General features: G+C 32.6%; 1 protein-coding gene across 1 annotated transcript; it reads right to left on the bottom strand.

Annotated features, from left to right (window-relative positions):
* Positions 1-21,113: 21,113 nt before the first annotated feature.
* LOC139842722 (uncharacterized) lies at positions 21,114-21,760 on the bottom strand. The gene is made up of 2 exons (XM_071832833.1): positions 21,577-21,760; positions 21,114-21,478 (listed from the first exon to the last, which is right to left on the bottom strand). The coding sequence occupies exons 1-2, from the start codon at positions 21,758-21,760 to the stop codon at positions 21,114-21,116; spliced, it is 549 nt and encodes a 182-aa protein (XP_071688934.1).
* Between the last annotated feature and the right edge of the window lie 1,527 nt (positions 21,761-23,287).

The following is a 23,287-nucleotide window of genomic DNA, read 5'->3' as shown; positions in this document are numbered from 1 at the left end:
AGTTGATCAAATAAGTCGTCGATTCTCGGTAGTGGGTAGCGGTTCTTGATGGTTGTGATGACCCGGAAATTTCCGATCAAATTTAAACTTTAATCTTTATATGTTCCCGACACGATGAGCAAAATTATGTAATGTTGAGTCTCGAATGTTTTGAAAACTATATTCATATAATCAATTACCCTTTGACCATGCCTAGCGATTCACGAACAATTATATATACATATACATATGTGTGTTTATTAAATTGAGATATATTATATAAAACCTAGAACGGATTAGTGGATATGATTATAAGCTATGAGATCTATTTTATGAACCTGGAAATACTATCAAGGTATTGAATAGATAATACTTTACATGAATGTATTTGTTCGATGTAAGTTTATCGACGAGATTATAAGGTAATATCAAATGATTGAATTATCGGATACATTGAACTATGATTATGAGTCTCTGTTATAAGGTCCACTTTGAATTAGGAAACCCTTACTTTTTAACGTTATTCGGAATAAATGGTAAAGTGATTTACAAGTAAGAACAAAGTATCACTTATTGGGAGTTAGACAAAAGTTAGTGGAGAATCGAATTTTGTAATACTCGATTTATCATATAGAAGGAATAATTAGGATAAGATTCGTTGACTAGATAAACCCATTTGATATGTTATATTAAGATATATTATTTAGAAAGTTAAGAAAATTAAACTAAACATTTACGCATAAAAGAATGAAATCAAATTAAGTTTTAAAGCATAAATGTTATAGGATTTTCGATTTTGTAAGGGATCTTAAATTATATAATTAGTTTTGAAAGGATAACTAGTATGTTATTAGATAAATATTTTAAAAATATGTATAAGATTATAAATTTTAATTTAAATTAGTCATAAAACGTTTTGATATTAAACTAATATTAATAAATAGGCTTTGATAAATAACAAGATTATGAATTATAAAAGTAAATGACCAAAGCACTCAAAAGATTAAGTTACACTTTGAATGAGTTAGTTTTTAATTAATTTAAGTCTAGTTATTAATAAAGGTACGTGTCACAAAATGTTTAATTTTAAATAAAATATTTTGACAAACAACGAGACTTTAATTTATAGAAGGAAATGACCACAACACTCAATTTTATAAGTTATATTTTTATAAAGGTAATTTATTGTTGAGTAAGTCTAATTTTTTGTAAAAGGTACACGTCACGTAACGTAAAAGGCTAGTTTTCTAAACGAACGAAAGTGCGCCCGAAAAACCGAAAGTGGTACATGAGTCGTGAGACCACGACCGTGTCATTTTTGTAAAAATTATATTTTTACCATGAACGTAAATATAATATAATATTTAATTAATTCTAAAGATTAAATATATTAAATATTAAATAATATTAAATCTATATATATAAGTTAATTTTGACGATTCATATGCATGAATGTAAAGTTAGGCATTTTTTGGAAGATTCATGTATGCCACAAAGCGGTTGCCTTTTTTTCTTCATCACTCCGAAATTTCGGAGTTAATGGGTCCCAGAAAACATTCTATATATCTCGAACATGTTTTGGTAAATTTCACAATTCATATATCCATTTATCTCCCTGATTACTCCGCAATATTTAATTAATTTAATATTTTATTTATTATTAAAGATTATTATTATTAATCTATTTATATTAATATTGGTAGTAATATTATTAGTATTATACATAAAATATTACGACGAGGTCATGAGCGGGTCATTTCAAGACAAGTTTTATGAGTAGGATGGGGCTAAGGAAATTATGGGTTATGACTATGGAGGTGATGGGTATGGTTCATGGGTATGCCCGTGAGGTCAATTTGGTAGTTATCATCTCCGTTGCGTCTACGTACCTTTCCTGCAATATTGAACCTCAATATTGATACGTGAGTGCTCATAATTTAATTTTTACATACTAATAGTGTATCCCTGACTAGTGCTCGAGAAAATAAAATTATGCATGCTTGTATATTTGATATTGCCCCTAGATAGGTTATGTTGAATCTTAAAGGTTGTTATACTAGGGATGAAATAAGGTATAAGATATGCATGTCATTGGAAAGCTAGCGAAAAATTAAGAACTTTTCATTTAGATATCGAATGGATTCGATGAACGGTTAGAAAGTTATGAATTAAACAATTAATTTCGTAATTAAGATTGCTAATGGTAATTAGTGAACTAATTTTCTGGGTAATAAAAAGTGGTTATTTGGATTCTACTCGTCGAGTAGATGAATTTTCATATAAAGCACGTGTCGTTTCGTTGAACGGTTGTCAAGTTATGGACAGAAGAAGTTTTGTAAATGTTGATGAAATGTTGAAACGGAAACTGAAATTCTCGCTGATCTGCGTTGTTTCAGATTAAAACAAAAATACCACTGAATTCTTTGTTGTAAGGTCTAACAAACGACTCTGGCCGTTTGTCAATTCGAGTCTCGACGATTTTTCTAAAAATCGTCAAAGTTGACTGTTTGGTCACATTTTAAAATTCTAAAAAGAGTTGAAACTTTTTATTAAAAATGTCAGTTTTGTATCAGTGTCATGGTCGGCCTGATGTGTGTTTACTTTTGCCAAAAATCATGTTATATCTTTGTGGTAACGAGAATTTGAAGACTTTGACCGTTTGTCAATCCGAGTTTCGAGGAATTTTCTAAAAATCTCCAAAGTAGGCTACTCGGTCACTTTTGTAAATTTATTAAAACTGAAAAATTAACTTTGAAACGCCGAAATCGCGTTGGCAACTACGAGTTGTCTAGGTTTAGTTTATTTCTGTAAAATTTATGCTTAATCTTTTTGGTAATGTGTAACTTTTATCTTTGGCCGTTTATCAATCGGAGTTCCGATAATTTTTCTAAAAATCGCTGAAGTGGCCGTTTAGTCATGTTTGACCGAAAAATCATTTTTGTATAAGTTATTGTATTTTTGCGTGCGACCTCGTTTTTACTTTAACCTTTGACTTTTGACCTAACTGAGCATGGGTAATATAACATGTTACTATACTGTTGAGTCAGACTCGAGCATTAGGATTGTGGTACACTTTGACTTGGCCTAAATTGTTAGACAAATATTGACCGTCATATAAATATATATAATTAATATAGGTTCGTGAATCCGAGGCCAACCTTACACTTGTTCAATGATGTTATATGTATTTTTACTACAAAATACAGTATGGTGAGTTTCATTTGCTCCCTTTTACTCATTACATTTTTGGGCTGAGAATACATGCAATGTTTTAATAAATGTTTTACAATATTTATATGCGTGAGTTTCATTTTCCTTTTTACCCTTTATATTTTTGGGCTGAGAATACATGCGCAACTTTTATAAATGTTTTACGAAATAGACACAAGTACGTGAAACTACATTCTATGGTTGAATTATCGAAATCGAATATGCCCCTTTTTATTAAGTCTGGTAATCTAAGAATTAGGGAACAGACACCCTAATTGACGCGAATCCTAAAGATAGATCTATCGGGCCCAACAAGCCCCATCCAAAGTACCGGATGTTTTAGTACTTCGAAATTTATATCATGTCAGAAAGGAGGATCCCGGAATGATGGGGATATTCTTATATATGCATATTGTTATTGTCGGTTACCAGGTGTTCAATCCATATGAATGATATTTTTGTCTCTATGCATGGGACGTATGTTTATGAGAAATGGAAATCTGAAATCTTGTGGTCTATTAAAATGATGGAAACGATTGTTTAAGTTAAACTAATGAACTCACCAACCTTTTGGTTGACACTTGAAAGCATGTTTATTCTCAGGTTTGAAAGAGATCTTCCGCTGTGCATTAGCTCATTTTAAAGATATTACTTGGAGTCATTCATGACATATTTCAAAAGACGTTGCATTCGAGTCGTTGAAGTTCATTAAAGATTATTATTAAGTAAATGACAGATTAGGTCATTTATAGTTTGGATATTATGAAATGGTATGCATACATGTCAACTTTCGATGTAATGAAAGATTGTCTTTTAAAAATGAATGCAATGTTTGTAAAATGTATCATTTAGAGGTCAAGTACCTCGCGATGTAATCATATGTTATTGTATTCGTCCCTATGGATTGGGTCGGGTCGTCTCATGTGGTATCAGAGCGGTGGTCTTAGCGAACCAGGTCTTGCATTAGTGTGTCTTACTGTTAGTTGTTAATATGCATTAGTGAGTCTGGACTTCGACCGTGTCTGCATGTCAAAAGTTTTGCTTATCATTTTGTGTCGGAAATCATCTACTTATCATCCTTAGGAAATTATCTGCTTATCATCTTAAGTCTAGACGCGTTTTCCTGCATTTATTGCATAATAGTGTATAGACGAATTCTTATCTTAGTGTATCTGTTACTGTGAACTTTGATTAACATCTTTCAAAGATTTTCCGTAATTTATGGGATTTTGGTGTTATATATACATATGCAAATTATGTAATTGAAGAATACCAAATTTAAATCCTACAATCTATTTCATAACAAAATTCCTCCCCTAATCATACGAGATGGATCCCTCAACCAGTTCGAACTCCTCAGATTTCGACAGCTATGTCGATATGGATTTCCATTCGAGCTCTGAAAACAGTGTGACCGGAATGGATCAACCAATCAGTCATCATCTATTCTGGATGAAATGGGGATGGGTTCGTAGCCTCCTCAATTATTGGAGACAAGAAGAAGGTGATCCTTTCCATCCACCAAATTGCCCTATTGGCGATGAACCTGAAGCACTTACCGGCGAACCTGTTCGTGAAACCATCTTCTATCTTATTTCCAGAGTATCTCGTCACGATTATATATTATATCAAATTCTAGATTTTATTTATCCGCTCGTCCCAACCGACAATCATCCCGGTATACTAGCAGAAGTTAATGAACTTCGTGCTCGCGTGATAGCTTTAGAGCTTATGGTGCAAGGATTACAAACACCATCAGCAGCACCAGCAGCATAATCAGTACCACCAGTAGCATCAACATCGCAAACCTCGATACCCTAAACATCAACAGCATCACACGCCTCAACATCATAATCTATATCTCGGATATCAACATCACACGCACCATAGATACCAAGGAGTACTAACAACAACAAACGATGAAGTATTGATTCATAACTTCATCAGAAGAACATTCTACGGTGATTATGTAATCTCTAAAGTCTTAGAGATTATCTATTTCCACCCTAACCCTAAATCAGATGAGTGAACCAAAATGATTCAAAGAAGAATCAAAACCCTAATAAGAATAGTGCGCGATTTACAAACTAGACTTGTTATACAAGCATCGCTAGTAGTTACCGGAAGTATCATCAGCAGCAACAGTACCGTTAGCATCACCAGTATAGTCAGTAACGTCAGCATCGTCAGAATCAACAACACTTCTGACATCACATATTCCGTCAGTTCAAGAATCATTGTGGAAACCATTACGAATTAATAACGAGGATATTGTATCAACGAGTCATGAAGTATTACCTCAGTTCCTTCGAAGAATTTATATGTATATCCTATATATACATATATATAAATTTTTAACCATAAGAAATCTTTTCGTACTAAGCTATTATGTATGGAACTTAACTATCCGGTTAATTCAAATTACTAATATGCTATGATGTACATTCTTCGTTAAAAATTTAATCATTGTTAACCACAATCTGTGTTGCAACTCAATGAATTTTATTTCATAATAAATCAAGTGTATTATTCAATAACATGTTTGATTTTACACTTTAATCTTTGATGCGCTGAAAATTTTCTATATCACATCAATCGTACCTTGCGAAGTTCGCAAGAATTCCACAAGCATCAACATTCTTCACTAAGGAAATATCAATAAGAATAAATATTGAAGTATTGATTACATTAGTGAGATACTGCGCGAAATTTTGTAATTCCTAATGTTTTAGAGATTACTCATTTCTAATTCAAGCCAAAAAAATCAAATGAATTTAATGTGATTTTAAACTCATTAAATCTGTATTACATCTGAAGAAAATATACTCACATATATTTTCATAAAGACTGAAATGAAAATTCTTGTTCAAAATATTAATTGTGAAATTTTTTTTTAACGGGTAGGTAATACCCGGGAAATATATTAAATTACAATTAATATGTTACGTCCTTCAATTCGGATCCAACAATCATCAACTATACCAACATGCATTCTTCTATAGAAATCAAAACAACCATACTCATTTGAATCTAATTACATGCTCTGATTTTGGGAATTTCAGAATTTAACTCGAGATACAACCGAAATCATTATTCTTAGATCCTTACATTTTTCAAAACTATACTTGGAATTCAAAACTGTGATAGAACATCACTTTTAATCGTAACACTCAGATGAATATGAAAATCATTCGAGAGTCAGGACAATTCCATCATTTGGATATTGACTATGACAATCTGCATTTAAAACCCTTCGAAATTCCGGAAGACACTTCAAACATTGAACAATCGAGATGATGATCCAATCGCACATTATTCGAAGTCTTGTAGCTGAAAAGCTCTCGAAACCAAAGTCGTAGTTTAACACGTACCCGCGTCGAATTCTTTATCATTTATTAGCAAAAACAACATTTCGATTCCTTTTCAAAGTAGCCAATTTTGTCACAGCTCCAGCAAAGCAACTTCGACCTTTCAGTCAGACCAGTCTTATTATAATTCCGATAAATACGTTGCCCTTTCGTCATTATTACTGGAAAACCTTTCATATTCCACCATATTACCACCAGTGTTTAATCATCTAAAACACAATTCTTCTGAATCCACCTCAGATTGATAATCTATGATTCAGATATTATTGCATTAAATGCAGAGGAAACATAAAAATGGTAGACGGTCTAAACGGTCAAAAGTTTGATGATAGAAGATAGTGAGTTGGTAAAGCTCAGAAAAAGACAGGATTTGGTACTGAAAAACGGATTGAGCAAAGTATGAAGGAAGCCGTGGATAAATCACAGAGACTGAATCTGCCTTCAAAGGATTCAAATGATTCAGTGTCTACAGAACTCGTTAGCAAACACCTTACTTCTTATTCTAAACCTTCACAGACAGATATTCTTCATCATCATCATATCTTAAATATTATAAGATATCTTCGTATCTTCCATTATACATATTTTCCATATCTTTGGAGATATTTTCACAACTATTCTTATCAAGTATCATTTATCTCTCCGTAATATCTGCAACATAAAAGAAACTGTGTTAGTTTCTAAATTTTGAAAAATTCAAATATGAATGTTTTGAAGTAGTGTTGGGAACTGATGCATGGGTTAGTATAATATAATGACACTTGATCAACGTCATTATATTACGGTAATTCATGCTAAGTTTCTAATGGACGTGATGATTCACAGAATATACCGTCATCATGTACCATTTACACGACTCTTACATTCTACTTAATCTCTAAATTTATCAATAAAATATTTCTTGATGATTCGGTCTTTTTCGGGGTATTCTGGTAATTTAACAAATCAGGATTTACCATTGCCCTTTCCTTCTTAGAACAATTACTATATTCCTTCTGAAATCCATACATACGAATTCCGGACCATTACGAGAGCTATTTAATCGCAAGAAGAAGAAACGAAAGGACAAAGCTCCGAAATAGAAATTCGGGGTATAAACCGCAGCAAATGGAAGAGAGCATTAACTATGGATGACGATGACTATAGAAGACAGAAGCAGGGACATCGAAATATAAGGGAAGGTGTAAAATCTAACAACAACCGGAAATTACAACCCGTATATATCGATGCATATAGCAATGTAAAGACATGGGAGAACTAGAAACACTATAAACCCAAGAGTATAGTAAAAGTAAATAGATTCTTCTGGTGGCAGATTAAAAAGAAGAATGACAGATATGCAAGTTAAGAGGATATCAAGGATCAGGATAGGATGGAGGATATTAACGAATACTTTAAAGTAAGAATTGAGAAAGAAAGAATAGAAGGTGTGAGTTGTAAGGAAATGGAGAGGGTGGATTTATAGGAAAATTTTCGACAGAACAATCGAAGCAGATTATCGTGTTTGATCAAAGAAGATCTGAATCTCCTTAATTACCGAAGAATCAAATCTTATTATGAAGATTTCTTCTAAATTCCTTAAATTACGGAAAGCAATCTTGAACACGCCGCCGGTTAAGTCAAACCTACATTTATTCATTTTTCACACTTTTGCGATAGCTTCACTTATACTCTTCGCATAATCAAATTGGGTTATCTATATCACTCGATGATGATAAAACTCTATGTATCAGTTTACATTCGTCATAATAACATTCTTACTGTTAGCCATGACGACCTCTATCAAATTTCGGGACGAAATTTCTTTTAACGGGTAGGTAATGTGATGACCCGGAAATTTCCGATCAAATTTAAACTTTAATCTTTATATGTTCCCGACACGATGAGCAAAATTATGTAATGTTGAGTCTCGAATGTTTTGAAAACTATATTCATATAATCAATTACCCTTTGACCATGCCTAGCGATTCACGAACAATTATATATACATATACATATGTGTGTTTATTAAATTGAGATATATTATATAAAACCTAGAACGGATTAGTGGATATGATTATAAGCTATGAGATCTATTTTATGAACCTGGAAATACTATCAAGGTATTGAATAGATAATACTTTACATGAATGTATTTGTTCGATGTAAGTTTATCGACGAGATTATAAGGTAATATCAAATGATTGAATTATCGGATACATTGAACTATGATTATGAGTCTCTGTTATAAGGTCCACTTTGAATTAGGAAACCCTTACTTTTTAACGTTATTCGGAATAAATGGTAAAGTGATTTACAAGTAAGAACAAAGTATCACTTATTGGGAGTTAGACAAAAGTTAGTGGAGAATCGAATTTTGTAATACTCGATTTATCATATAGAAGGAATAATTAGGATAAGATTCGTTGACTAGATAAACCCATTTGATATGTTATATTAAGATATATTATTTAGAAAGTTAAGAAAATTAAACTAAACATTTACGCATAAAAGAATGAAATCAAATTAAGTTTTAAAGCATAAATGTTATAGGATTTTCGATTTTGTAAGGGATCTTAAATTATATAATTAGTTTTGAAAGGATAACTAGTATGTTATTAGATAAATATTTTAAAAATATGTATAAGATTATAAATTTTAATTTAAATTAGTCATAAAACGTTTTGATATTAAACTAATATTAATAAATAGGCTTTGATAAATAACAAGATTATGAATTATAAAAGTAAATGACCAAAGCACTCAAAAGATTAAGTTACACTTTGAATGAGTTAGTTTTTAATTAATTTAAGTCTAGTTATTAATAAAGGTACGTGTCACAAAATGTTTAATTTTAAATAAAATATTTTGACAAACAACGAGACTTTAATTTATAGAAGGAAATGACCACAACACTCAATTTTATAAGTTATATTTTTATAAAGGTAATTTATTGTTGAGTAAGTCTAATTTTTTGTAAAAGGTACACGTCACGTAACGTAAAAGGCTAGTTTTCTAAACGAACGAAAGTGCGCCCGAAAAACCGAAAGTGGTACATGAGTCGTGAGACCACGACCGTGTCATTTTTGTAAAAATTATATTTTTACCATGAACGTAAATATAATATAATATTTAATTAATTCTAAAGATTAAATATATTAAATATTAAATAATATTAAATCTATATATATAAGTTAATTTTGACGATTCATATGCATGAATGTAAAGTTAGGCATTTTTTGGAAGATTCATGTATGCCACAAAGCGGTTGCCTTTTTTTCTTCATCACTCCGAAATTTCGGAGTTAATGGGTCCCAGAAAACATTCTATATATCTCGAACATGTTTTGGTAAATTTCACAATTCATATATCCATTTATCTCCCTGATTACTCCGCAATATTTAATTAATTTAATATTTTATTTATTATTAAAGATTATTATTATTAATCTATTTATATTAATATTGGTAGTAATATTATTAGTATTATACATAAAATATTACGACGAGGTCATGAGCGGGTCATTTCAAGACAAGTTTTATGAGTAGGATGGGGCTAAGGAAATTATGGGTTATGACTATGGAGGTGATGGGTATGGTTCATGGGTATGCCCGTGAGGTCAATTTGGTAGTTATCATCTCCGTTGCGTCTACGTACCTTTCCTGCAATATTGAACCTCAATATTGATACGTGAGTGCTCATAATTTAATTTTTACATACTAATAGTGTATCCCTGACTAGTGCTCGAGAAAATAAAATTATGCATGCTTGTATATTTGATATTGCCCCTAGATAGGTTATGTTGAATCTTAAAGGTTGTTATACTAGGGATGAAATAAGGTATAAGATATGCATGTCATTGGAAAGCTAGCGAAAAATTAAGAACTTTTCATTTAGATATCGAATGGATTCGATGAACGGTTAGAAAGTTATGAATTAAACAATTAATTTCGTAATTAAGATTGCTAATGGTAATTAGTGAACTAATTTTCTGGGTAATAAAAAGTGGTTATTTGGATTCTACTCGTCGAGTAGATGAATTTTCATATAAAGCACGTGTCGTTTCGTTGAACGGTTGTCAAGTTATGGACAGAAGAAGTTTTGTAAATGTTGATGAAATGTTGAAACGGAAACTGAAATTCTCGCTGATCTGCGTTGTTTCAGATTAAAACAAAAATACCACTGAATTCTTTGTTGTAAGGTCTAACAAACGACTCTGGCCGTTTGTCAATTCGAGTCTCGACGATTTTTCTAAAAATCGTCAAAGTTGACTGTTTGGTCACATTTTAAAATTCTAAAAAGAGTTGAAACTTTTTATTAAAAATGTCAGTTTTGTATCAGTGTCATGGTCGGCCTGATGTGTGTTTACTTTTGCCAAAAATCATGTTATATCTTTGTGGTAACGAGAATTTGAAGACTTTGACCGTTTGTCAATCCGAGTTTCGAGGAATTTTCTAAAAATCTCCAAAGTAGGCTACTCGGTCACTTTTGTAAATTTATTAAAACTGAAAAATTAACTTTGAAACGCCGAAATCGCGTTGGCAACTACGAGTTGTCTAGGTTTAGTTTATTTCTGTAAAATTTATGCTTAATCTTTTTGGTAATGTGTAACTTTTATCTTTGGCCGTTTATCAATCGGAGTTCCGATAATTTTTCTAAAAATCGCTGAAGTGGCCGTTTAGTCATGTTTGACCGAAAAATCATTTTTGTATAAGTTATTGTATTTTTGCGTGCGACCTCGTTTTTACTTTAACCTTTGACTTTTGACCTAACTGAGCATGGGTAATATAACATGTTACTATACTGTTGAGTCAGACTCGAGCATTAGGATTGTGGTACACTTTGACTTGGCCTAAATTGTTAGACAAATATTGACCGTCATATAAATATATATAATTAATATAGGTTCGTGAATCCGAGGCCAACCTTACACTTGTTCAATGATGTTATATGTATTTTTACTACAAAATACAGTATGGTGAGTTTCATTTGCTCCCTTTTACTCATTACATTTTTGGGCTGAGAATACATGCAATGTTTTAATAAATGTTTTACAATATTTATATGCGTGAGTTTCATTTTCCTTTTTACCCTTTATATTTTTGGGCTGAGAATACATGCGCAACTTTTATAAATGTTTTACGAAATAGACACAAGTACGTGAAACTACATTCTATGGTTGAATTATCGAAATCGAATATGCCCCTTTTTATTAAGTCTGGTAATCTAAGAATTAGGGAACAGACACCCTAATTGACGCGAATCCTAAAGATAGATCTATCGGGCCCAACAAGCCCCATCCAAAGTACCGGATGTTTTAGTACTTCGAAATTTATATCATGTCAGAAAGGAGGATCCCGGAATGATGGGGATATTCTTATATATGCATATTGTTATTGTCGGTTACCAGGTGTTCAATCCATATGAATGATATTTTTGTCTCTATGCATGGGACGTATGTTTATGAGAAATGGAAATCTGAAATCTTGTGGTCTATTAAAATGATGGAAACGATTGTTTAAGTTAAACTAATGAACTCACCAACCTTTTGGTTGACACTTGAAAGCATGTTTATTCTCAGGTTTGAAAGAGATCTTCCGCTGTGCATTAGCTCATTTTAAAGATATTACTTGGAGTCATTCATGACATATTTCAAAAGACGTTGCATTCGAGTCGTTGAAGTTCATTAAAGATTATTATTAAGTAAATGACAGATTAGGTCATTTATAGTTTGGATATTATGAAATGGTATGCATACATGTCAACTTTCGATGTAATGAAAGATTGTCTTTTAAAAATGAATGCAATGTTTGTAAAATGTATCATTTAGAGGTCAAGTACCTCGCGATGTAATCATATGTTATTGTATTCGTCCCTATGGATTGGGTCGGGTCGTCTCAATGGTAAGTTTGTTCAACTCTCGGTAGTCGATACACAACCTGAATGTACCATCTTTCTTCTTGACAAACAAAACAGGAGCTCCCCACGGTGATGTGCTTGGTCGAATGAAATCACGCTCTAAAAGTTCTTGTAATTGGCTTTGCAGTTCTTTCATCTTGCTGGGTGCGAGTCTGTAAGGAGCACGAGCTATTGGTGCAGCTCCTGGTATAAGATCTATTTGAAATTCAACGGATCGATGTGTGGGTAATCCCGGTAATTCTTTCGGAAATACATTGGGAAATTCTTTTGCAATGGGAACATCATTGATGCTCTTTTCTTCATTTTGTATTTTCTCGATGTGTGCTAGAACAGCATATCAACCTTTTCTTATTAGTTTTTGTGCCTTCAAATTACTAATAAGATGTAGCTTCATGTTGCCCTTTTCTCCGTACACCATTAAGGGTTTTCCTTTTTCTCGTATAATGCGAATTGCATTTTTGTAACAAACGATCTCTGCTTTCACTTCTTTCAACCAGTCCATACCGATTATCACATCAAAACTCCCTAACTCTACTGGTATCAAATCAATCTTAAATGTTTCGCTAACCAGTTTAATTTCTCGATTCCGACATATATTATCTGCTGAAATTAATTTACCATTTGCTAATTCGAGTAAAAATTTACTATCCAAAGGCATCAATGGACAACTTAATTTAGCACAAAAATCTCTACTCATATAGCTTCTATCCGCACCCGAATCAAATAAAACGTAAGCAGATTTATTGTCAATAAGAAACGTACCCGTAACAAGCTCCGGGTCTTCCTGTGCCTCTGCCGCATTAATATTGAAAACTCTTCCGCGGCCTTGTCCATTCGTGTTCTCCTGGTTCGGGCAATTTCTAATAATGTGGCCCGGTTTTCCACATTTATAACAAACTACATTGGCATAACTTGCTCCGACACTACTTGCTCCGCCATTACTCGTTCCGACACCATTTGTTCCTTTCGTTCTATTAACCCCTGGTCCGTAGACCTCACACTTCGCCGCACTATGACCATTTCTTTTACACTTGTTGCAAAATTTGGTGCAGAACCCCGAGTGATACTTTTCACACCTTTGGCATAGCTGCTTCTGATTATTGTTGTTGTTGCGGTTATTATTGTTGTTGGGATGATTGTTGTAGTTGCTGTTGTTGTTGTTGTTGTTGTTGTTGTTGTTGTTGGGCAGTTTGTTGTAGTTGCGATTGATGTTGCGATTGTTGGGATAATTGTTGCGATTGTTGTTGTAATTGCTGTTGTTGTTGTATTGGTGATTCTTATCACCGTTTTCCTCCCACTTTCTTTTGACTTGCTTCACATTGGCCTCTTCAGCAGTCTGTTCTTTAATTCTTTCTTCAATCTGGTTCACTAGTTTGTGAGCCATTCTACATGCCTGTTGTATGGAGGCGGGCTCGTGTGAACTTATATCTTCTTGGATTCTTTCCGGTAATCCTTTCACAAACGCGTCGATCTTCTCTTCCTCATCTTCGAACACTCCCAGACACAATAGGCACAATTTTGTGAATCGTCTTTCGTACGTGGTAATATCAAATCCTTGGGTTCGTAACCCTCTAAGTTCTGTCTTGAGCTTATTGACCTCGGTTCTGGGACGGTACTTCTCGTTCATCAAGTGCTTGAATGCTGACCACGGTAGTGCGTACGCATCATCTTGTCCCACTTGCTCTAGATAGGTATTCCACCATGTTAAAGCAGAACCTGTGAAGGTATGCGTAGCGTACTTCACTTTGTCCTCTTCAGTACACTTACTTATGGCAAACACCGATTCGACCTTCTCGGTCCACCGTTTCAATCCGATCGGTCCTTCAGTTCCATCAAATTCCAAAGGTTTGCAGGCAGTGAATTCTTTGTAGGTGCATCCTACACGATTTCTTGTACTGCTAGATCCAAGGTTATTGTTGGTATGTAGCGCAGCCTGTACTGCGGCTATGTTTGAAGCTAGAAAAGTACGGAATTCCTCTTCATTCATATTCATGGTGTGTCGAGTAGTCGGTGCCATTTCCTTCAAAATAGTCAAATGGAACAAGTTAATCATACAGAATATTAAGAGTAGTTAATAGTATTTCGTAGCATAATATGAACTCATTTATAAAAGCTTTTTCTTCATATTAGCGTTTTATAAGTTTAAATTCGGGTAGTACCTACCCGTTAAGTTCATACTTAGTAGCTAATATACAATTCAACTACTACAATTCTATATGAAAAACTGATTATAATAATATTTCGCGTTCAAACTTTTATACAATATTTTACAAACTTACAATACCGCTTATTTTACATATAGCATGAAATATAGCACACAATAAATTTGATACAAGATGGTTGTGAAGATAATTCTAGCTAGTACACAAGTCGTTCAGCAAAGGCAATAAAGACACGTAATTCATACGTCCAGAAACAAGTCATGCATTCTGGTTTTACTAGGATTACTTCCCATCCTTGGTCTTGTGGAACATAACTGTTATGGCCGTTGATAAGACAACGTGTTGTAACGTCGTCAAAGGGACGAGGGTTACGTAATGTCCAACAGTCCCGTAACAATCTAAAAACCTCATTTCTTACCCCAATTACCGACTCCGTCACTTGTGGGAACGTTTTGTTTAATTGTTGTAGCCCGATGTTCTTGTTCTTACTTTGGTGAGAAGCGAACATTACTAATCCGTAAGCATAACATGCTTCTTTATGTTGCATGTTAGCCGCTTTTTCTAAATCACGAATTCCAATATTCGGATATATTGAGTCAAAATAATTTCTTAACCCATTGCGTAAAATAGTATTTGGGTTCCCCGCAATATATGCGTCAAAGTAAACACATCGTAACTTATGGATTTCCCAATGTGATATCCCCCATCTTTCGAACGAAAGCCTTTTATAAACCAAGGCATTCTTGGAACGTTCTTCGAATGTCTTACAAACTGATCTCGCCTTAAATAGTTGTGCCGAAGAATTCTGACCGACTCTAGACAAGATTTCATCAATCATGTCTCCGGGTAGGTCTCTTAAAATATTGGGTTGTCTATCCATTTTGTGTTTTTATACTGTAAAATAGACAAGAGTTAGATTCATAAAAAAAATACTTATTAATACAAGCAATTTTTACATATATCATAAAGCATAAGCACACTATATTACATATATTACACCACACGAATACAACTATCTTATTCCGACTCGCTTGTTTCTTCTTCTTCGGTTTTGGTTCGTTTTGCCAAGTTTCTAGGGATATATGATGTTCCCCTAATACGACCCGTCGTTTTCCACATTGGTTTAGAAAAACCTGGTGGTTTAGAGGTTCCCGGGTCATTGTTACAACTTAAGGACTTCGGGGGTTGACGATACATATAAAGTTCATCGGGGTTGGAATTAGATTTCTCTATTTTTATGCCCTTTCCCTTATTATTTTCTTTTGCCTTTTTAAATTCAGTTGGGGTAATTTCTATAACATCATCGGAATTCTCGTCCGAATCCGATTCATCGGAGAATTGGTAATCCTCCCAATATTTTGCTTCCTTGGCGGAAACACCATTGACCATAATTAACCTTGATCGGTTGGTTGAGGATTTTCTTTTACTTAACCGTTTTATTATTTCCCCCACCGGTTCTATTTCTTCATCCGGTTTCGATTCTTCTTTCGGTTCCGATTCTTCTTCCGGTTCCGACTCTTCTTCCGGTTTCTCTTCGGGAACTTGTGAATCAGTCCACGAATCATTCCAATTTACATTTGACTCTTCATTATTATTAGGTGAGTCAATGGGACTTGTTCTAGAGGTAGACATCTATCACATAATATCAAACGTGTTAAGAGATTAATATATCACATAATATTCACATGTTAAAAATATATAGTTTCCAACAAAATTTGTTAAGCAATCATTTTTCAAGTAAACACGGTCGAAGTCCAGACTCACTAATGCATCCTAACAAACTCGATAAGACATACTAATGTAAAATTCTGGTTCTCTAAGACCAACGCTCGGATACCAACTGAAATATCCCGTTCTTATGATTAAAAACGTTCCATATTAATTGATTTCGTTGCGAGGTTTTGACCTCTATATGAGACGTTTTTCAAATACTACATTCATTTTTAAAACAAACCATAACCTTTATTTCATAAATAAAGGTTTAAAAAACTTTACGTAGATTATCAAATAATGATAATCTAAAATATCCTGTTTACATACGACCATTACATAATGTTTTACAATACAAATATGTTACATCGAAATCAGTTTCTTGAATGCAGTTTTTACATAATATCATACAAACATGGACTCCAAATCTTGTCCTTATTTTAGTATGCAACAGCGGAAGCTCTTAGTATTCACCTGAGAATAAACATGCTTTAAACGTCAACAAAAATGTTGGTGAGTTATAGGTTTAACCTATATATATCAAATCGTAACAATAGACCACAAGATTTCATATTTCAATACACATCCCATACATAGAGATAAAAATCATTCATATGGTGAACACCTGGTAACCGACATTAACAAGATGCATATATAAGAATATCCCTATCATTCCGGGACACCCTTTGGATATGATATAAATTTCGAAGTACTAAAGCATCCGGTACTTTGGATGGGGTTTGTTAGGCCCAATAGATCTATCTTTAGGATTCGCGTCAATTAAGGTGTCTGTTCCCTAATTCTTAGATTACCAGACTTAATAAAAAGGGGCATATTCGATTTTGATAATTCAACCATAGAATGTAGTTTCACGTACTTGTGTCTATTTTGTAAATCATTTATAAAACCTGCATGTATTCTCATCCCAAAAATATTAGATTTTAAAAGTGGGACTATAACTCACTTTCACAGATTTTTACTTCGTCGGGAAGTAAGACTTGGCCACTGGTTGATTCACGAACCTATAACAATATATATATATATATATATATATATATATATATATATATATATATATATATATATATATATATATATATATATATATATATATATATATAAAAGTATGTTCAAAATATATTTACAACACTTTTAATATATTTTGATGTTTTAAGTTTATTAAGTCAGCTGTCATCGTTAGTAACCTACAACTAGTTGTCCACAGTTAGATGTACAGAAATAAATCGATAAATATTATCTTGAATCAATCCACGACCCAGTGTATATGTATCTCAGTATTGATCACAACTCAAACTATATATATTTTGGAATCAACCTCAACCCTGTATAGCTAACTCCAACATTCACATATAGAGTGTCTATGGTTGTTCCGAAATATATATAGATGTGTCGACATGATAGGTCGAAACATTGTATACGTGTCTATGGTATCTCAAGATTACATAATATACAATACAAGTTGATTAAGTTATGGTTGGAATAGATTTGTTACCAATTTTCACGTAGCTAAAATGAGAAAAATTATCCAATCTTGTTTTACCCATAACTTCTTCATTTTAAATCCGTTTTGAGTGAATCAAATTGCTATGGTTTCATATTGAACTCTATTTTATGAATCTAAACAGAAAAAGTATAGGTTTATAGTCAGAAAAATAAGTTACAAGTCGTTTTTGTAAAGGTAGTCATTTTAGTCGAAAGAACGACGTCTAGATGACCATTTTAGAAAACATACTTCCACTTTGAGTTTAACCATAATTTTTGGATATAGTTTCATGTTCATAATAAAAATCATTTTCTCAGAATAACAACTTTTAAATCAAAGTTTATCATAGTTTTTAATTAACTAACCCAAAACAGCCCGCGGTGTTACTACGACGGCGTAAATCCGGTTTTACGGTGTTTTTCGTGTTTCCAGGTTTTAAATCATTAAGTTAGCATATCATATAGATATAGAACATGTGTTTAGTTGATTTTAAAAGTCAAGTTAGAAGGATTAACTTTTGTTTGCGAAAAAGTTTAGAATTAACTAAACTATGTTCTAGTGATTACAAGTTTAAACCTTCGAATAAGATAGCTTTATATGTATGAATCGAATGATGTTATGAACATCATTACTACCTTAAGTTCCTTGGATAAACCTACTGGAAAAGAGAAAAATGGATCTAGCTTCAACGGATCCTTGGATGGCTCGAAGTTCTTGAAGCAGAATCATGACACGAAAACAAGTTCAAGTAAGATCATCACTTGAAATAAGATTGTTATAGTTATAGAAATTGAACCAAAGTTTGAATATGATTATTACCTTGTATTAAAATAATAACCTACTGTAAGAAACAAAGATTTCTTGAGGTTGGATGATCACCTTACAAGATTGGAAGTGACCTAGCAAACTTGAAAGTATTCTTGATTTTATGTAACTAGAACTTGTAGAATTTATGAAGAACACTTAGAACTTGAAGATAGAACTTGAGAGAGATCAATTAGATGAAGAAAATTGAAGAATGAAAGTGTTTGTAGGTGTTTTTGGTCGTTGGTGTATGGATTAGATATAAAGGATATGTAATTTTGTTTTCATGTAAATAAGTCATGAATGATTACTCATATTTTTGTAATTTTATGAGATATTTCATGCTAGTTGCCAAATGATGGTTCCCACATGTGTTAGGTGACTCACATGGGCTGCTAAGTGCTGATCATTGGAGTGTATATACCAATAGTACATACATCTAAAAGCTGTGTATTGTACGAGTACGAATACGTGTGCATACGAGTAGAATTATTGATGAAACTGAACGAGGATGTAATTGTAAGCATTTTTGTTAAGTAGAAGTATTTTGATAAGTGTATTGAAATCTTTCAAAAGTGTATAAATACATATTAAAACACTACATGTATATACATTTTAACTGAGTCGTTAAGTCATCGTTAGTCGTTACATGTAAGTGTTGTTTTGAAACCTTTAGGTTAACGATCTTGTTAAATGTTGTTAACCCAATGTTTATAATATCAAATGAGATTTTAAATTATTATATTATCATGATATTATCATGTATGAATATCTCTTAATATGATATATATACATTAATTGTCTTTACAACGATAATCGTTACATATATGTCTCGTTTAAAAATCATTAAGTTAGTAGTCTTGTTTTTACATATGTAGTTCATTGTTAATATACTTAATGATATGTTTACTTATCATAGTATCATGTTAACTATATATATATATCCATATATATGTCATCATAAAGTTTTTACAAGTTTTAACGTTCGTGAATCACCGGTCAACTTGGGTGGTCAATTGTCTATATGAAACATATTTCAATTAATCAAGTCTTAACAAGTTTGATTGCTTAACATGTTGGAAACATTTAATCATGTAAATATCAATCTCAATTAATATATATAAACATGGAAAAGTTCGGGTCACTACACCCCCGGTTGGTTACTTCCCCCTTGATCCTACCACTATATATATATATATATATATATATATATATATATATATATATATATATATATATATATATATATATATATATATATATATATATATATATATATATATATATATATATATATATATATATATATATATATATTGTAATATAATATAGTATTTTAAGTAATGAAATCTGTATATTAAATTAAATTAGGAAATCTTATAATTAGATTAATATATGGAAATAACTGATAGACTGACACGTGGTAGGAATAAAGGAGGAGTTGACATGTAGCAGAAATTAATCAGGAGTTGACACGTAGGATTATTTTCACGCACTTTATATAATGTATAGATTCATGTTGATACATGTTAGTATAAACTATATGTTTAATTTGAATATATATGAACAACTATGAAGTACATAAGTATCATTGTGTATGGTGATGACATTGCGTAGGAAAAGCATGTAGTTACATAGCAAGAAGTGAATGATCTTTAACCTCAATAATAAGAGGGTGCAGTTAAATAGATGGGAAGTGGGTAAAAGCAAATATAGATAAAAATGTGCTACATTATTCCGACTACCAATAATGTTTACATTAAAACTCCACTTATTAAAGGCGTGTAATTGTAATCCATTTACACTTTTCATGACTTGAAAACACAACCGTTTGAACGTGAAAGGTTAATGATTTATACGTCGAGCAATCAGTGAACATGGTCAGGTAACTAATAATAAGGTGTGACTGTATTCCTGCAAAAGAAGTCACCAAATGATGCACTAATGAGAGGGGTAAAAATTGAACTGTGGATATATTAACGTATTAGAGCAGACAAAGGCTCTCACCATTGCATACTAGCTTTTGAGAGAGCATGAAGGATTATGAAACCAAACATATTGTTAAATAAACTCTCGATAAATAATATTTAAAAGCATTAAAAAAACAAAATTAATTTGGGTAGATGATGAGTTTTGTAGTACCTCTATTAATATTAATGTAGATTGTTGAAAGTCTCTTTGTAGACAATATTTCGGGTCTAAGTTCTTCAACTCTTTATCATTATCTTCCATCATGAATATTTTGAGGCCTTCCGGATTTGTTACCCTATATAGCGCAACATATAGTTGACCTTGACTGAAGACAGGAGGTGGCAAATAAAGTTCAACGTAATCGAGTGATTGGCCTTGACTTTTATTGATGGTCATTGCATAACATGGCCGCACCGGGAGTTGTATTATTTTCATTATAAAAGGCCATTTTGACTTGGTAGACGTGAGGACAATTCTAGGTATTATGATTGTTTTCCCTATGTGAGATCAAGTAATGATTCTGGCCTGAATGACAAATTTTTGTAGATCAGTGATAATGAGCCGAGTCCCATTACATTGGCCTTCACTTGGATATACATTTCTCAAGAGCATTACCGAAAGGCCTATTTTAAGGCTGAGCTCATGCGGTGGCATACCTGGGAAATTTAATGAATTTAAGAATTGAATAGGGATGCGAATCCATGTAGGTTCATCTTCGCCTTCTTTTGCTTTTGCAGGTAGATTTCCATCGCCTACATCCAAAACCCATTTATTGAACTTTTGCTTTCGAGTATCAACTTCCCCACTATCAGTGTATTCATTCACTCTCATGATGCATGAAAGTTTGAAAAGTTGACAATATTTCCACAAATCTGATCTGTTGATGTATGATTGAACAACTTCCTATCTTTTTCCTTTTGGAATGACCGACAAAATTTGTCGAAAGTCACCCCCAACAATAGAGTCATACCTCCAAATAACCATCTTATGTTTCTACCTTTTTTGTACCCTAATATATCCCTTAAAGTTTTGTCCAGTGCTTCAAAAGCGCACCTTTGAGTCATCGGAGCTTCATCCCATATTATCAATCTGACTTCATGCATTAGTTCTGCCAAATGTGTATTCTGCTTTATTCCGCATGTGTTATTTTCCATTAGTTCCAATGGTATTACAAATCCGATGTGAGCTGTTCTCCCTCCAGGTAATAGCAATGAAGCAATTCTTGAGTGTTCAATATTATTTTTTTAGGTTATTTGTAAACCTCGAGAGACATATAGCCTTCAATAGTATATTTTAGGGCAAATGGCCCGAAAGGGTAACCTATGTTGTCAAATTTGACAATCAAGGTAACCCCCAATTTCAGTAAGCCCAAAAAGGACTCAATTTTAATTTTTGCTCGCAAAAAGGACCGAGTGTTCAAATTTTTTAAAATTGAGGTAATATCAGACGATTTTTTTTAAAAAAATCGCGAATACTTCAAATTGAGACTTGAAACAGATTCCTAATGCTCCGAATTTCATTTTTTGTAAAGCAAATAGATCCAAAACATCACGAAAAGCAATGAATCGAGATGAACAAGTCGTTTGAACAAGTCGAGATGAAGAAGTCGATTCAACCTTTTTCGTGATGTTTTGGATCTAATTGCTTCACAAAAAATGAAATTCGGAGCATTAGGAATCTGTTCCAAGTCTCAATTTTAAGTAATTCGCGATTTTTAAAAAAAAATCCGTCTGATATTACCTCAATTTTAAAAAATTTGAACACGCAGTCCTTTTTGCGAACAAAAATTAAAATTGAGTCCTTTTTGGGCTTACTGAAATTGGGGGTTACCTTGATTGTCAAATTTGACAATATAGGTTACCCTTTCGGGCCATTTGTCCTATATTTTATGAGCATCAACATTTAGAGGTGTCAAAATAGCCGAGTCAAGTAACAGATCAAAAGGTGTGAGTTTCGTGTCTCAACCCCATAATAATTTTAGGCCTAAAGTAAGTTGTTTACGTTAAAAAGTAAGTGCAATAAATATAAAAGTGATTCAATAATAAGCTGATAATTTTGATTATGGTGATGCCAGAGGTTCATTACATATTAAGGTGGAATTTCAATTATATATACGTGTTCGTGTATAAGTTTTTTTTTACGCATGTGGCCTGTTACCAAAAAAAATAACCCTAATCAACCCATTAATAAATAAACATATGTGACTCAACATAGTATAATCTTATATAAAATGAATTAGTATAATATATTAAAAGAATTATGTAATGATCAAGTTAAATAAAAATTTTTGTTAGGTAATCTTCAAAGGAACAGGGAAAGTTATAAAAAATATCAAACCAACCAAATTGGTTTGTTTTGACAAGTTACTGATAGTTCAGAATGCTAGTCAAATTGTGCAAACAACTAATTTTAAGGCCTTTCCAAAGGCTATGTTAAACAAATAAAAGGAGGTACCTGATGATGCAACTGCAAGTACAATCTTGCTCTCTGATCTCATCTCAAAATTATGGCCTTATATAAAAAAGTTTTCCCAGTTCCTCTAGGGCCATATACAAAAAAAAAACACCCTTTTGTTCTTCTACTGATGTGATGACCTTCTCATAAATTGAAAGTTGGTATGCGCTCAAGGAGTTATAAAGGTTCACGTGTTATATCCTCGATTGTTCTATATTGTAGTTTAA

The sequence above is a fragment of the Rutidosis leptorrhynchoides genome, chromosome 4 (assembly GCF_046630445.1).
Source record: "Rutidosis leptorrhynchoides isolate AG116_Rl617_1_P2 chromosome 4, CSIRO_AGI_Rlap_v1, whole genome shotgun sequence".
Taxonomy (NCBI): Eukaryota; Viridiplantae; Streptophyta; class Magnoliopsida; order Asterales; family Asteraceae; genus Rutidosis; species Rutidosis leptorrhynchoides.
The sequence above is the reverse complement of the archived record's forward strand: the minus strand, read 5'-3'. Positions and strand labels throughout refer to the sequence as shown.

What these genes read in the sequence shown, in the direction of transcription:
- LOC139842722 (XM_071832833.1), bottom strand. Translation starts at nt 21,760, where the DNA reads ATGGAAAATAACACATGCGGAATAAAGCAGAATACACATTTGGCAGAA. An exon ending in CATAAGATGGTTATTTGGAG is followed by an intron (nt 21,479 to 21,576) that starts GTATGACTCTAT and finishes TCAACAGATCAG; the next exon opens with ATTTGTGGAAATATTGTCAA.